At 22.1% G+C, this 18270-nt stretch overlaps 1 protein-coding gene across 2 annotated transcripts in view; it reads right to left on the reverse strand.

Annotated features, from left to right (window-relative positions):
* LOC117178710 (CTP synthase-like) overlaps positions 1–18270 on the reverse strand; it is a 44906-nt gene that overhangs the window by 11973 nt on the left and 14663 nt on the right. For both annotated transcript variants that reach the window (XM_033370138.1, XM_033370136.1), the window contains exons 5-7: positions 12001–12165; positions 7987–8274; positions 4342–4430 (exon numbers count right to left, since the gene is read on the reverse strand). In XM_033370138.1, the coding sequence (XP_033226029.1) occupies positions 4342–4430; positions 7987–8274; positions 12001–12165 (542 nt within the window). The remainder of the gene's footprint in view (positions 1–4341; positions 4431–7986; positions 8275–12000; positions 12166–18270) is intronic.

The following is an 18270-nucleotide window of genomic DNA, read 5'->3' on the forward strand; positions in this document are numbered from 1 at the left end:
AGTTTAAAATTGTTTTCTTTTAATTATTGGGTTTTAATTTACTCGTCTTAAACGAATAGTGAATCATTGCTAAATATTAAATACTTATTCTTTTGCTACATTAAGTAATTTCAAATTAAATTGATTAAAAGTTAAATAATTTACATTTAAACAATATTTTTAATTAAATAAAAACCTTTAATTAACTCTATATTACTATGAAGTAATTTTTAACTTGAAAAAAGTAAAACGCACGTTGATATTTTTTAATGGCTGAAAAAATTAATAGAAATATTATATTAATAAATTAATTAATTAAATTTATTTAAAAAATAATATAAAGGAAGACCTGAGACTCTGAATTAAAAATATTTTATTGATAAATCATGAAAATTTTTATTTAATATTAAAATTATCGGAATAAATGATATATTAATGCCAATCCTTATAAAAAAAATCTTCGATTTTAAAAGCTACTAATTTTTAATTTTTTAAGCCTTAAAACTGCATTTTAAAATTCTTTAAATTAAATTATACGCTTAAAAATTAAAATGGAAAATTTTTAAAGTTTAAAGCATGAAAACGCATTTTCAACACAAAAAGAATTAATTAAAAATGAAATAATGACTTTTTTGGATTAAGACAAAATGAATTTTCAACGATATAGTTCAATTTGCAAAAAAAGTTATTTTCCTCTAAAAAAGAAAACAATTCCAATAAAAAATAAAAGTTAAATTTTCTGTTAAAAAATAATGTTTAGCCAGAGAGATAAACTTTCAACTGAAATTGACTAATTAATTATAAAAAAACAAACAAAAATTAATGTTTAAACCCGGAGATGAATTTTCTAGCAAAAAGTCGAATTTCAAAAAACAAAAAATTAACAAAGTAATGAAGTTTCTTTTTAAATATTTGAATTCTTAATCCAAGAAATGAATTTTTAAACAGAATAAATGAATTAGTTAAATTTTCAATCAAAAAATTAATGGTTGAACATCAAGATTAATTTTCAGACAAAGGAAACAAATTTTTATTAAAATATATTAATTTTCGTCTGAATGATTTATTTTTCAACTAAAATAGGCGAATTTTAAACAAAAAATGGAAAAATAGACAAGTCAAATTTTGAGTTAATAAATTCTTAATTAAAAAATTGATTTTTACGAAAATAGTACATTTTAAACAAAAAAGATGAATCTTCAATCAACAGCTTAAATTTAATAATTAAAATTTCAACCAAAAAATATTTGAAATTAAAAGACGTTGAAACAAAATCGAAAAGGACAAATTTTCTAGAAAGCAAGTCATTTTTCAAATAAAAAATAAAATAATTTAACGACAAATAAAAAATAAAAAATAAATAAAAGATAAATTTTCAACAAAATGGTTACATTTTCAACAACAAAATTAACTAAAAATGAATTAGTGAATTTTTATCTGAAAAAGAAAACATTTCCAACAAAACAATGTAATAGGTACATTTTCTGTTGAAAAATTAAATTTTTAGTCACAGGAATGAATTGAGAAACTAAATTTGAAAGATTTATTATTAAAAAAATGTTCAAAAAAATAGTTCAATTTTAATGGCAAGGAATTAATTTGACAAATAAAAAAAAATAGTTTAATTTTCAGTTTAAAAATATTATTCTGAATCAAGAAAAGAAGGTTAGAACAAAATACTTTAATTTAAAACAAATAAAAATAAATAAATTTTTAAATCAAAAGATAAATTTTGTACCAAAAAGTCGAAAAAAATATATATTTCTAAGAAAGTAATGACATTTTTTAAAATTATTAAAATTTTGAACCCAAGAAATAAATTGAAAAAACAGAATAAATGAATTTGCAAATAAGAAGAATAATTTTCTAAAAAAACAAGATCAATTTTCAAGCATTTAATGGAATTCTCAACTAAAAAGATCAATTTTCGAGAAAAGAAAAACGAATTTTAAAAAAATTATTTAAATTATCAACCGAAAAATCATTTTTCGAATCAAAACATTAATGGTTGAGCATCAAGATTAATTTTCAGACAAAAGAAACAATTTTTCACTAAAATATATTAATTTTCACCTAAATGGTTTATTTTTAAACAAGAAGAGGCGAATTTTTAACAAAAAATGGTGAAATGACAAGTTAAATTTTCAGTTAATACATTTTTAATAATAAAAAAAAAATTATTTTCAAAAAATAGATTATTTTAAATGAAAGAGATGAATTTTCAACATAGAACGTAAAATATAATAATTGATGTTTCAACCAAAAAATATTTTAAATTAAAAGACGTTGAAATAAACCAAAAAGGACGAATTTTCAAGAAAGCATGTCACTTTTAAAATAAAAAGGAAAACTATTTAAAAAAAAATAATAATAATAATAATAGACCAATTTTTAGACAAAAGAAATGACTTTTCAATAAAATACATTAATTTTCATCTAAATGATTCAACCGATACAATTTTAATAAAAAATATTTTAATTCAACAAAAAAGAAGACGACTTTTCTCTAAAACAGTTTATGTTTTAATTTAAAAATATGATTGGAAGGGTTTCATTAAAAAAAAGTTAATTCTAATTCTCAAATAAAATAAGAAAAGGACATTTTTCCAAAATCGAAACTTTGTCATCCTTTTGAAATTGAATTAACTTTGATTTAAAAAATTATAAGATCCAAGAATCTCAAAAAAAAATATTTTGTTCCAAAATCACTAGAAAAATAATAATTAAACTGGAAAATAATAAAACATTATTTTTAAATTGTTTAAATAATTTTTATAAATATGCGATATGGGAAAACTAATAACAGCGTTCGATTCTGCTAAAATAATTGAACCCAATTGGTGACGTAGTATAAATAAATAATTACATATTGAAAATTAAAAAATGCAAAATATTGAAAAACGGTGCTTTTTTCATTAGAAACTTTTAAATTGTAGAAGCTAAGAATGGAATATTGTAGGAATATTCGTAGTTTTATGTTAAAAAGTTATTTGAAATCTTTATGGACAAAAATGCAAGTTTTTTTGTTGAAAATTTGTCTTTTTGATTTCAAAATTCACCTACTTTTGCAGAACTTTCATTTTTCTTGGACAACAATGTAACTGTTTGGTTAAAAATTGGACTATTTAACATAAAGATAACTTATTGTTTACAATTTTTATTTTGGCGTTAGAAAGTAAACTGAAATCTTATTAGGACGAAAATTTAATCATACAATTTTTTTTTTATTTGAAATTCCTCTGTTTTAAGAGCAATTTTATCTTTCTTGTATAAAAATACAACTGTGTTCGTTCGAAAATTAAACTATTTAGTTAAAAAGTCATCTATTTGGTTAAAAAATTAGTCCTTTTTGGGATTGAAAATTGAATTCTTTTCCCAGAAACTTATTTTTTTTTACACAATTGATACACTGACCTTAAAAAGTCAAATGGAACCCTTTTTGGTTGGAAATTCAACTATTTGTTTGAAAATTAATTTTTTTGATTTAAAAACTCATCTGCATTAGAAAGAAATTTTATTTTTTAAAATCAAAATTCAACTTTTTAGTTAAAAATTCTTCTTTGCTAGAGTATTCATATATTTGGTTTGAAAGATTTGGTTATATTTTTAGATGAAAATTAATCTCTTCGGTTGAAAGTTTAACTGCTTTGTTAAAAATTAATCTTTTTTAATTAAATATTCAACAACTTGGGTAAAATTTTAAGTAGATTAATAAAAAATTATCATTTTGATTGAAGGCTTATGTCTTTGGTTGCAAATTTAACGGTTTAGCAGAAAAGCCTTTTTTTAATTCATTTTTTAACTGAAAATGTAGCTTCCATTTTTTAAAGATTGATCTTTTTAGTTCTAACTTTTTCTTTCGTGGTTTGAAATTTAATTTTTGTTGGATAAAAGTCCATCAGTTTCGTGGTAAATTAATTTATTGCTGAAAAGTATTATTTTATGTTTGAAAATTCCATTTTTGTAGATAAAATTCGTATTTTGGCTTGAAGGTTCAAGAATTCATACAAAATTTTATTTCTTTCGAGTGCGTGAAGTTAAAATTAATGTTAAAAATAATGTTTAAATTATTTTATAAATAAAAATGACCTACAATCGAAAATTTTTAGAATAAAAGCTTTTAGAATTAAGCATTGTTAACTGAATGATTTAATAATAGAAAAGGTTAACAATTAAACTTAACATGAAAAAACAAAAAAGTTGAAATCGAACTTTTTTTTTAAACTGAATTATATCATGTGGTATGAAATTTGTGATATTTAAAGTAATTAGATAGATTTTTCTTTGAAAAAATTTGTAAAATTCCAGGTAAAAAAATAATTTTTTAATCAAAAATGTATATAATATTAATGGAATACTTACTCGCTTTTGCACAATTCTTGCCATGCTTCATAGAATATTACAGGGGTTGACTGTTTCGTCTCTTCTTCTAAATTGCAGGCATCAATGTACTATAAGAAAAATCATTCTCTTTATTGTATGATAATAATAATAATAATATCCAACATAAAAGTAAACATAAAAAATAAACAACATAAAATTAAAAAAATATTAGTAAAATAGTGTTTCAAGAGTTTTGAGAGATTTTAAGGGATATCAAAACCTCATTAAATATTGGAAAAATTTTTTTAATCCCTTTGAAAATAAATTAAACTAATATTATTCATTAAAGTTATCTATCCGTTAAAATCCCTGGTCCAAATTTCTCTAAAAACCCCTGCAAATTTTTGCAAATGCTAGCAAATTCTTTCAAAGCGTTTGAAAACTATCTTTTAGAAATGGTAATAATCTATTAAAATTCCTGCAGAATTCTTTAAAATCCCCCGAAATTTTTTAAAATGCTAAAATTTTATTTCATTTTATTTGCTTGCCAAAATTCTCTAAAAATCTTTGAAAATTCTTTAAAATGCCTTAAAGTTTTTTAAATCTCTTGGTATCTTTTCTTTGGAAATTGTAAAGATTATTTAAAATAAATAGAAATCATTTTAAATCCCTTGAATATAAATTTTATTGAAGTTTTTTAAATTAAAATTCCCTATATCTTAAAATCCCTGGACATCTTTTAATTCCCTAAAAGTCTTTGGTTTTTCAATATTTTGGAATAAGTTAAAATAAGTAGAAATCGTATTCAGTAGGAAACCCTTAAAATTTTTATTCTCTAGAAATCAGTATTTTGGAAATCATTTAAAATCCCTTTAATATAAACTGAATTCAATTACATTTTAAAATTCTTATTAATGAAATTGATCAAATGTATCTAAAAAAGAGCATTTAAAATCTTTAGAAATTTTGAAAACCTTTAAAAATTCAATAAAAGCCTTTTAATCTTGTGAAATTTATTGCAATGCGTTTAATTCCCTTGAAAGCTTAAATGTTATTTAAAAAAATTCGCTTCGAATGATTAGAAATCGCTAGGAATACCCTGAATTTCATTAAATTTATTTCAAAAATTCTTTAGAACTTCCTGCAAATCCCTGGAAATCTTTTAAACCCCTAGTAATCTTTGGAAACTCTCTTGAAATCCTGGATAATTCAATCAAATCCTTTAAACTTTCTGAAATGCTTTGAAATACCTTAAAATTTAAATTAAAAAATTAAGATTAATTAAAATTTAAATCTTTTATCTAAGCTCTTTAAAATCCACTGAAATTAATTAAATCTTTGAAATTCTTAAATTAGAAAAAGCTCTTTTAGGGTGGCCGTTTTAATCGACGAAATAAATTCCCGGTCATTTCTCGGTTCGAAAACATTTTTCACGGCCAATGAAATTTAAAAAATGGAACACTAAAGCTAAAAAATTTTCCCCCTGAGGTAATGAAAACTGAGCTGCAAATGAAAGCACTCAAAGTGGAACTGCTAAATTTTGAACTTTTAAAATTGCAATTTAAAAGTTTTTGAATAAAAAATGTATTCAAATGCTAAATAATTTATGCGTATAAAATTGAAGGTACTGATATTTTTTAATATAAAAAAATGTATATCTACCTTATTATTTTTAATGCTCTAAATTAAAAATACAATTAAAGACCTTTAAAATTTTCAAAATTATATAATTTTAAGGAATTTTAAGCTAGAAACATTAAATATTGAATAATTGTAAAATTTTAACTAAACACTTCTTAAATTAGAAGTTCTATTATTTTCTTTTTAAATAGTTTAAACATCCTTGGAGAGCTTCAAAATTTTATTTAAAAATTTTGAGAAATCTAGAAGTTGCTTTAAATTGTTTTTAAATATAAAATTATTTTAGAAATTGTTCCAAAACTTCTAAATATCTGTCAAAATTAATTGATTTTTTTTCTACAATTTTCAGAAAATCCTTCAAATTTGAGAAAATTTCTTTGTAATTTAGATGTGTAAACAACAATTGAACATTTATTATTTGTAGGCGAAATTTGAGTAATTTTAAGAGATATGTAGAAGTTTTGAAAATATTCAAACTTAATGTAAAAGTTAAAATGATAGCCTAATATAAAACAAAATGAAGATTTTCGCAGATTTCAAACAAAAAAATTAGATTATTTTCAAGAATTGTGAAAGGCTACAAAAGAATAAAAACATTTTCGTAAGATTCATAGGAAAATTAAAAATAATTTTTCATTTTGAAAAATTATTTCAAGAGAATTTTTAAGAAGTTTTTCAAATATTTAAACAAACTTATCAAAAAAGATTCTAGATGATTTCAAGAAAACTTTCTAAAATTTGGATGATAATTTTTAATCTTTTTAAAACTCTTAAATATATCTTAAAATCACTCAAATTTTTTCTACAAAGGTTCATTTGTAAAATTTACATCAAAATTTAAAAATTTCACTTACGAATTAAGCATTTTTCAAATACAACAATTAAAATTGTAATGTTCAAATTTTAAAGGCTTTTCGAAATTTTAATGATTCCAGGTTTTCTATGTCAAACGATTCAGTTAAAGATTATTTACTTTTAAATATTTGATTTCAATTTACTTGTCTTAAATAAAAATTCAAATATTGCTAAATATTCTATAATTAATCTTTTTTTTTTAATAAAAAATTTCAAATTGAATGGGTTAAAAATTGAATATTTTAGACTGAAACAATATATTAAATTTAGTAAAATCCTTTAATTAAGAATATATTATTATGAAGTTATTTTTAAGTTGAAAATAGTATATAAAATTTCAGTCACACGTTCACATTTGTTTAATGACTAAATTTTCAAATTGTAACCGTTTAAATTTTAACGTTAAAATCTGAAAATTATTCAATTTTAACCCGTTTTAAAATCGTTTTGTTAAATCGTTTTTGTTCGCTTTTTATTATTTAAAGAATAGATAAATTAAAAAAAATGTATTTATTTCTTAAATAAAAATGTTTTTTCTCCCATATTTTCAACATCAAAGGCTTTTGTTTTTTTTTTGTTCAAGTTTTTAAGAAAGCATTTAAAAATCCTTCAAATTAAAAAAGTAAGCTTAATAATAAAATTTTTTAAGTAAAAAAATTTTGAATTGCGTATTGTAAGCTAAATAATAGCATAATTGAAAAACATAAAAATTCAACTAATTATTTGAAAACTGTCCAGCGGCCACCCTGCTCTTTGCCTTTTTTTTAATATAATAAAAATTTTTAATTTAATTTCAAATCCCAAAAATCCCTCCAATATTGTAAAATTGCTATAGTTTTCTGAAAGTTTTTTAACTTTCCCTAAAATCCTTTGATACTCTTAAAAAACTTGGAATATGTTCTAAAAAAAAAAAAGAAATCTTTTAAAGTCTGAAATTTTTTAAACCTATAAAATTCTTTCAAAACCTTGAAATCCTTTAAAATCCTTTAAACTCTTGGAATATTGTTAAAAATTTTTTAACTCTGATTTTTTAAATGACGGACGTTAATTTAGCCAATCTATCAAAGGAGTTTGAAGATATGTTTAAAGATAAAGTGAAAAAATAGATGAATCAAACAGGAATTTGTGAAAGTAGCATTAGTGTAATATAAAAAAAAGTAGGAAAATTATGGGAAATTGATTACATACCTTTAATTTCAACTTGTAGCCCAGATGTATAGAAGCATGTTGCAATGATTTTGTTACAGATGCGTACGAATCTTGCAATTTTGTGTACTTTCCGACTAAAGAGATTGTAACTTCTTTTCGGAGATGTTCAACGCGATAAGCAAGATCACGCCATTTGCGCATAAAATTACGAGGACTTGGAAGTCGAATATTCAATTGCAATCTGTCAATAAGGAAAGGCACGACACCTTGACTTTCCATTAGAAGAGGAACTTGATAGATCGACGGAAGATCATGAATTGCTAAAACCTGTAAACATTCATTTCACAGTTAATTAAATATTAAACTTTCAGTTGAAAAAATTAATTTTCAGCAAAGAAAAAACGGATTTTCAATACAATAGTTCAATTGTCAACGAAAGAGATAAATTTAAAAATAATATTATGAATCTTCAACTAGAATAATTAAATTTTAAAAACCAGAAAGATGAATTTTCAACTGAAATTATGAATATTTAACTGGAACACTTGAAAATGCGACCAAAAAGATGAATTTTTAAACAAGAAGATAGTTTTTAATGGAATGGAATAGTAACATTTTTATTTAAAAAATAAATTTTAAACCAAACATAAAAGTTTTCAACTAAAACAATGAATCTTGAACTAAAATAGTTTAATTTTTAAAAAAATTTAGTAAAAAAGATACATTTTCAACCAAAACTAAAATTATTAAGTTTTAATCGAAAAAATTAGTGTTTAACCAAACATATGAGTTTTGAACTACAACTAGGAAATTTTTAATCGGAATAAGTTAAATTTTTGGTTAAAAATATCACTTTCAACAAACAACAAAATTAACGTTAAAAAAAGTTACATCTAAAAAAGATTATTTCTCAACCAGAGATGAATTTTGAATTAAAACGTTAAACGTTCAACTAACAAAAATTAATTTTTACAGAAGAGTTTAACTTTCAATCAAATAATTTTATTTTCAATCTAAAAGATGAATTTTTGAATAAAGTAATAAGTATTTAACTGACATACTTGAATTTTTATTCGAATAGCAGAATTTTTAAACAAGAAGATTAACTTTCAAAGAAAAAGATAATTTTCTAACAAAAAATTAATTCTTTAGCAAAATATGTGAATTTTTAACAAAACAGTTCAATTTTCAATTTAAAAAGGCAAATTTTCATCCAAATTCTTAAATTTTGAACTACAAAAGATCAATGTTAAACAAAAATAGAATAATTCAATTTTCAACCGAACTGATGAATTCTCAACTAAAAATGATGAATCTTGAACTAGAATAATAGAATTTTTGACCAAAAAGATTCATTTTCAACCAAGAACATTAATTTCTACCAAAAAAAGACGCATTTTCATCTAAAAAATATTATTTTTCAACCAAAGGTTGAATACTTAAATTTTAAGTCAAAAAATGAATGTTCAATCCAAGATATAAGCTTTTAACTAAAATCATGGAATATTCAACTGGAAAAAAAATAAATCTTCAGTTACAAAAATACTAATTTTCAACCAAAAAACATTCAAGGAAAAACGAAGTTTCCAATGAAACAGATTGTTTTTCGACCAAAGGACTGAAATTTTAATTGAAACGATGAACCTTTAACAAAAAAAACCGCAAAGATTAATTTTCTACAGAAAAAGAGGAATTTTCCACAAAGTATATACATTCCCTGCAACGGTGGATAAAGGAAAATCACTTTTCTAAATTGACCAAAATTATGAAGAAAAAAAAAACTTAAATTTTACTTTAATAATAAAAAAATGGTAGCACTCTCATACTGTAAACGGAAACAATAAGTTGCCAAAACTTGACAAATTGATCTTAAAATAGGGGAAATATGATCATTTTTCACAACAACAAAAAATTATTATATCAAAAATAATATACATACGATGCTTTAAATTCCTAAAATTTCAAAACGAAATAAATTTAATTTTCAATTAAAAAAGAATCTATATCAAAGAGATGAATTATTTAAATTTTTCATTTAAAAAATATTTCTCTACCACAAAATATGAGTTTTTATAGTCCAAAGGAACGAATTTTTAATAAAAAAAGTTAAATTGTCCATCAAAAAAGATGACTTTCAAAAAATAGTTCCATTTTTAAACAAAATGAATAAATTATAAAAAAACCGTTAAATTTTTAACCAAAAAGTTGATGAATTTGTAACCAAATGGTTAGATTTTTAAACAAATTGTTGAGTTTTTAAGCCAAGAAGACGAATTTATTACAAGAGAGTTGAATTTTAAAGACGAAAAATGGAATTTCCGACAAAAAAGTTCATTTTCAATCAAGAAAGTTAATTTCTCTATGACGAAAAATTTATTTTCTATAAAACTATTTGACCTTTTAATTATATAGTTAAATTTTCAATAAAAAATTAAATTTTCAATTTAAAAGGAGCTGTTTTCAACAAAAAATGGAATTTTAGAAAGTTTTCAACTAAAAATGGAAGTTTAGAAATTAATTTTCATAATAACAATTTTTGTAACTAGTTTGATTCACAAAAAAAATACTTTTTCACAAAATAATTAAATCTTTAATCAAAAAGATACATTTTCTACTCAAAAAGACGAACTTTCCACAAAATACATGAATTTTCAACTTGTAAATGATAAACTTTCAATAAAAAATGAAATAATTAAATTTTCAGAGAAAAAAGTTATAATTCAATAAAAAAATCGAGTTTTCAACGAAATAGTTAAACTTGGAACCAAAGACGTGAATCTTAAAAAAAATATATGAATTTTTAACTAAGTAGTTCAAGTCTTACCCAATTGGTTGAATTTAAAACAAAAGAAGGTGGATTTTTCTCTAAATATTTAAATTTTCAACTAAGTTAGTTGAATTTTCTAACGAAATTTGGAACAAAATAAAAGAATTTTCAAACAAACACTTGGATTAACTATAAAAAGATGAAATGCTATTAAACGAGACGATTATTCAAACCGAAATAACGAATTTTCAATAAAAAGAGTTAATTTTCAACCAAAAACTATGAATTTTTAAACCAAACAGGTTATTTTTTCACACACAAAAAAACTTTCCATCAAGAAGATTAGGTTTTTACCAAAACAGATTAATTTTGTACAAGATACTTGCGTTTTTAAACAAATAGCTAAATTTTCAAACGAAAAACATTAATTTTCAAGCAAATAATTTAATTTTCTATGAATTTTCTACAGAAAAAATACTTATTTAACTCGAAAATTAGAACTTTCGTCAAAAAAGTTAATTTTCAACCATCCATGTAGTTACATTTTTTACCAAAATGTTGACTTTGCCAGCCAAAAAGACGAAGTTGCTACAAAAAATTTGAATTTTCAACCCACAATATCAATTGAAAGAAGAAAGATGTTTTTTCAATTTAAAAGGACGCATTTTCAACAAAACAGTTCAATTTTCGACCCAACAGTTGAATTTTCAAGCCAAAAAGATCACGTTTTTAGCAAACAGTTCAATTTTAAACTTGCAAAGTAGAATTTTGATCAAAGCAGTTAATTTTCAATCAAAAAGTTGAATTTTCAACCAAGATCGAGGATTTTTCTACAAAAAAGTTAAATATTTAATTTAAAAAGTATGGATTTTCATCAAGAAAGTCAATTTTCTGCCAAATAGTTGAAGTTTCAAAAAAATAGTTCATTTTTGAATCAAACATTTTTTAATTTCGAAATGTTTAAATGAATATTCAGAAAACATTGATTGAACCAAGAGAAAGTCGAATTAAAATACAAAATTATTAATTTCACATGGTCAAGAAACTGAAGATCAAACATTTTTTGTTACTAAAAAGTTGAATTTTCAACTACAATGGTGAATTGTCAACCAAAAAAAATTAACTTTCTACTAAATGTTTCAACTTTCTTAAAGATAGGAAAGAAGAGGAATTCTTTGAAAAAAATGGAATCATTCATTTTCTTTTTTTTTCAGAAAGTCAACTAAAATTTCGAAAACTTTTTTTTTCTGTGTAAGAAAGGAAATTAAATGTATTATTAAACGTACCTGCTCAGGTGGAACGTGGCAAAAGTTCGAAATTTTTTCCTTGATTTCTTCGCCTACAGGCTTTTCAGAACGACATATAATCAAATCTGGCGATAAACCAAAACCACGTAAATCTCGAACTCCAGTCTGCGTCGGTTTGGTTTTGTGTTCCCCTGTAGATCTTGGCTAAAAACGTACAATTTTATTATTTTGTTCAATTCTATTTTTTTTTCATATACAATCTTTTATAAATGGGCTAAAATAAATTTAAAGTCAAATTTAAAAATTAAGTATTATAATAATATAATAATACATAAATAATACAATAATTATTAACAAAATAGAGGTGGCGATTCGGCGGACGATATCAAATTTCCGGTCATTTCCCGGTTTTTTCAGATCAAGTTTTTAAAATTTCCCGGGCAACTAAAACTAACGTTCATATTTGTCAAAAAAACGTAAACATTTATTTTAATTCGTGACGCTCATTCTAAACATCCTTTAACACAACAAAGCAAAAAAAATACAAAATAAATGATGAATCTTCAAACTGAAATAGTTTAATTTCCAAGTAAACAAAATTAATTTAAAACAAAAACAATTTCAACTAAGAAATATCTTTTTTTAACGAAATATCTGTTTTAATCTGAAATTATGGAATATCAACTGGAATAATAGTTACATTTTCAGTTAAAAAAAATCATTTTCAACCAAAAAAGAAACCCAAGAAAACAGTTAAATTTTTGGCAATAAATTCCTTTTCAGCCAAAGTAACAAGATTTTTTCACGCAAATAGAAGCTCATTTTTTAATCACAGAAATTAATTTGTAATTGAAATAACGAATCTTCAACGAAAAAAAAAAAAAAAATTTAATAAAAGAGTTTAGCTCTTAACCAAGTAATTTTATTTCCAACCTAAAAAATGAATTTTCAACTATAATGATAATTATTTAACTGGAATAATTGATTTTTAATTGTAAAGAAAAATTTTTTAATAAGGAGATTAACTTTGAAAGAAAAACATCATTTTCTACCAAAAAAATCGATTTTTTAACAAAATACGTGGATTTTCAAGGAAATAGTTTAATTTTCAATTGAAAAAGACAAATTCTCAGCCAAATTGTTGAATTTTAAACTATAAAAGATCAATTTTCAGTAAAAAATGTAATAGTTAAATTTTTAGTCAGAGAAGATGAATTTATAACCATCAAGATTTTCTACAAAAAGATGAATTTTTCATAAAGTGCATACAGTCCCAAACAAATAGTTCAATTTTTAAATAAAAAATATAAATTTTCAATCAAATAGTTGAATTTTCACCAAGAAAAGTACAATTTTCAACCAGAAATAAACAAATAAATTAGGTATCACGGTTTTAAAATAAATTTACGGACATTTCCCGGTTTCTTCCCTATCAATAAATTGCACGGTTTTTAAAAAAACCAAATTCTTAAATTTTCAACTAAAAAAGAACCATTTTCAAGCAAGAATAGAATATTTAAATTTTCAGTTAAAAAAATTAAAGTTCCATCAAAAGAGATAATTTTGCAACCAAAAATTGAATAGTTAAATCTTTAGTTTAAAAAATTAATGCTTAACTAAAGAGAAGACTTTTAATTAAATCATGAATCTTAAACTGGAATAGTTAAATTTAAAAAAAAGATGAATTTTCAACTAAAATGATAAATCTTTATTTAGGATAATTGATTTTTTAAACAAAAATATCTATTTTTAACCTAGAAGAGGAATTTATACCAAAAAAGACGAAATCCCTTAAAAATTCTTAAAGTTCTTGAAATTTTTAGGAATTTAAAAAAAAGTCCTCAAATATTAAAAAAAAAATGAAAAAAAGGAATCCGAAATATTCGATAAGATTCATGAAAATTCAAGGTGAATTAAAAAACTTCAGGAAAAATTAAACAACTAAAAAAACACTAAAAAAAATACATTGTATTAGGTAGAATTAATAAAAAGTGCAGTAAGTCAAATAAATTTAAGAGAATTATAATAAATCTAAAGAAATCTCAATAATTCAAATGAATTGCAAGAAATATTTAAAAACATCTTCAAAATATTTGAAATCCTGATAAATCACTCATCTATTGTGGATAAATTCCTTGAAATCCACTAAAATATTATAAGGTCCCATTAAATTAAGAGAAATTTACTGAAATCTCGGAAAATTTATTAAAATACGTTGTTATCGTTAAAAATCTCTTAAAATCATTGAAATGCGTGGAAATTTTTCAATCTTTTGAAAATGTTTTGGAATATTTTTAAATACTTAAAACTATTCCAAACCCTTTGAAATATTTGGGAACATTTTAAAGCTCTTAAAAATCTTTAAAATTAAAAAAAAACCTCAAACATTTTAATTTCTTACGAATCCTCGCAAATTATGAAAATATATTAAAAATTCTTTTGAATCTTTTTAAAATACCCCAAAATCCGTTGAATTGAGTAGAATTTAGAAGAAATCAAGGAATGTACGAGAATTCCAAAAAAATTACAAGAATTCAGGATAAATTTATACAAATTTAAGATAAATTACAAATTAATTCAAATTAATTTCAAAAATTTTTTAAAGCTTTAAAGCTTTTAAATATCTTAAAATTCTTGGAAATTTGATAAAATCCTGTGAAATCCTTCAAAATATCTTATTTATATTTAAAATACTTTGAAATTCCTTGAAAAATTTTAAGCTTTTGAAAATACCTTAAAATCTTTTAAAATACCCTAAAACAGGTCAAAACCCTTTGAAATCCAATCAAATTAGTGAAATGAATTGAAAAATCCTTGAAATCTTTAAAAATATCCTAAAATATTGCAAATCTTTTAAAATTTGATCAAAATTCCTTAAAATTTGCTAAGAATCCCTTAAAACTTTTAAAAGCTCTTAATTTTTTTGCTCGAATGATTAAAGATAGCCCAAATAATTTCCAATACTTTAAAACTTTCTAAAGTTCTTGAAAATTCCTTGGAATTTAAAGCAAATATTTGTTCATGCCTTTGAAACTCCTTAAATTCATTGAAAGGAATTAAAAATTCCCTAAAATATTAAAAATCCTTTGAAACTTTTTGAAGCATTTAAGAATACCTTGGAATATTTAAAATACCCTAAAATATCTCAAATCCTTTAAAAACCTTTTTAAATATCTGAAACTTTTTATAGCTTTTGAAAATTCCTTCGAATTAAAAAAAATTAACATAAAATCTTTCAAATTATTGAAATCTATTGAAAATTCTTTGGACTATTTGAAAACATCCTAAAATCTTTAAATATTAAAAATAATTGGAAATACCTTGAATCCTGCAGATTGAATTCAAGTGATTGAAATCTAATAAAAATTGTTTAGATTCTTTTAAATGAAATATTTTTAATACTTTGCAATATTGAAACTATTAAAAATACCCTAAAATCTTTAAATTTCTGCAGAAGTCCTTTAAATTATTGAAATCTGTAAAAAATTCTTTGCAATATTTTTAAATACCCTAAATTATTTCAGCTTCAATGAAATCTTCAGTAAGTCTTTAAAGCTCTATTTTAAACCCTAAAATCTTTATTTTTCTTTAGAATTCCTTCAAATTATATAATTATCTTGTAAATTTTAGAAAATATCTTTACAACTTGGATGTATAAATAACAATTGAACATTGATTATTTTTAGGCGAAATTTGAGTAATTTTAAGAGATATGTAGAAGTTTTGAAAAGATTCAAACTTAAATTAAAATTTGAAATGACAGCCTAATATAAAACAAAATGTAGATTTTAGCGGATTTGAAACAAAAAATTGAATTTTTTCAAGAATTGTGAAAGGTTTCAAAAGAATAAAAACATTTTCTTATGATTCCTAGGAATATTAAAAATGACTTTTCATTTTGAAGAATTATTTTAAGAGAATATTTAAAAAGGTTTTCAAAGATTTAAACAATATTTTCAAAAAAGATTCTAGAAGATTTTAAGAAAACTTTCTAAAATTTGCATGATAATTTGTTATCTTTTTAAAACACCTAAATATCTCTCAAAATTACTCAGATTTTTTCTACAAATTTTTCATTTGTAAATTATACAACAAAATTTAAAAATTTCACTTTATAATTAGGTATTTTTCAAATACAACAATTAAAGTTGTAACGTTCAAATTTTAAAGGCTCTTAGGAATTTTAAAGATTTTAAGTTTTCTATGTGAAACAATTCTAATGACTGAGACTTTCAAATTGTGAACATTTAAGTTTTAACGATAAAATCTGAAGATTCTTAAATTTTGAACTGGTTTAAAACCGTTTTGACAAATCTTTCTTCAATACTTAAAGTACAGATGGATTATTAAAAAATGTATTTGTTTATTAAATTTTCCCGTTTCAGCGGCCACCCTAAATATCTTTAAATTATTTAAATCTTTTAAAAGCTCTTAAAAATACCTTAAAAATTTTTTAAATACCCTAAAGTCTTTTTAGTTCTTTAGAATTTCTTCAAATTATTGAAATATATTAAAAATTCTTTGGAATATTTTATAATATCCTAAATATATCCAATCATTTGATACATTTTAAATCCATTAAAATCTTTCGAAACTGCTTAGAAATACCTGCAAAATGTATCAAATTCTTTTGTTGAATGTATAAAATATTTTTAAATTATTGAAATCGTTTCAAAGCTCTTGAAAATACCGTACCATTTTTAAAAATACCCGCAAAATCTTTCAAATTTTTTTAGATTTCCTTGAAATTATTGAAATTTATTTTAAAAAATTTGTAACCTTTTAAAATACCATAAAAAATTCTTCAAAATATTTGGTAACTTTTTAAAGCACTTAAAAATTCCTTGGAGCTTTTAAAAACACATTAAAATCTTTACATTTCTGTAGAATTCCTTTAAATTATTGAAATATCTTACAAATTAATTGGAATATTTGATAATATCCCAAAATATTTCCAATTTTTTGCGACATTTTAAATCCTTTAAAACCTTTCGAAACTTTTTAGAAATACCTCCAAAATATATAAAATCCTTTTATTGAATGAATAAAATATTTTTAAATTATTGAAATGGTTTGAAAGCTCTTGAAAATACTTGACAACTTTTAAAAATACCCAAAAATATTTCAAATTCTTGAAAATTCCTTGAAATTATTGAAATCTATTAAAGAAATTTGTAATATTTTAAAATACGCCAAAATATTACAAATCCTTAGAAATCTTTGATAATTTTTTAAAGTACTTAAAAATTCCGTAGAACTTTTAAAAATACCTTAAAATCTTTTTATTCCTGTAGAATATCTTCAAATTATTTATTAAATATTTTAAAAGTTATTTGGAATATTTTATAACGTCCCATAATATTTCCAATCTTTTGTGACATTTTAAATCCTTTAAAATCTTTAAAAACTTCTTTAAAATAACTCGAAATATTTTTGAATCGTTTAGAATACCTTCAAATTATTGAAATCTATTTAAAAATTTCGTCATCTTTTAAAATACCCCAAAATATTTAAAATCCTACAAAATCTTTGGTAACTTTTTAAAACTCTTGAAAATTTCTTGGAATCTTTAAAAATGCCTTAAAATCGTCAAATTCATGTATAACTACTTCAAATTATTGAAATATTAAAAATTCTTTGGAATATTTTAAAATACCGCAACATGTTTCTAGTTCAATGAAAATTTCAGTAACTTTTTAAAGCTCTTTTTTAAACCCTAAAATCTTTAGTAATTCTTAGAATTCCTTCAAATTATTGAAATATCTTACAAATTAATTGGAATATTTTATAATATCCTCAAATATTTCCAATCTTTTGCGACACTTTAAATCCTTTAAACTCTTAAAAAACTTCTTTAAAATATCTCGAAATGTCTTAAATCGTTTAGAATACCTTCAAATTATTGAAATCTTTTGAAAGCTCTTGAAAATACCTTACAATATTAAAAAATATCTTAAAATCTTTCAGATTTGTTAGAATTCCTTTGAATGATTGAAATCTATTTAAAAAATTGTAATCTTTTAAAATACCCTAAAATATACAAAATCATTCTATGATTTTGTATATACCGAAATCTTCGGTAACTTTTTAAATCTCTTGAAAATTCCTGGGAACTTTGAAAAATACACTAAAATCTTAAAATGTATAATTCCTTTAAAAGTATTGAAATTGTAAAATGATTTGATGAAGCAAATCAATCCTTTCTTTGACCGTTGATATTTATTGATTTCAAATCGTAGATTTCAAATTCTTTATGTCTTACGGTCCAATCGTAAATCGAAAAAATAAATATGAGTCAAAAAAACATGT

Source organism: Belonocnema kinseyi, chromosome 8 (assembly GCF_010883055.1).
Source record: "Belonocnema kinseyi isolate 2016_QV_RU_SX_M_011 chromosome 8, B_treatae_v1, whole genome shotgun sequence".
Taxonomy (NCBI): domain Eukaryota; kingdom Metazoa; phylum Arthropoda; class Insecta; order Hymenoptera; family Cynipidae; genus Belonocnema; species Belonocnema kinseyi.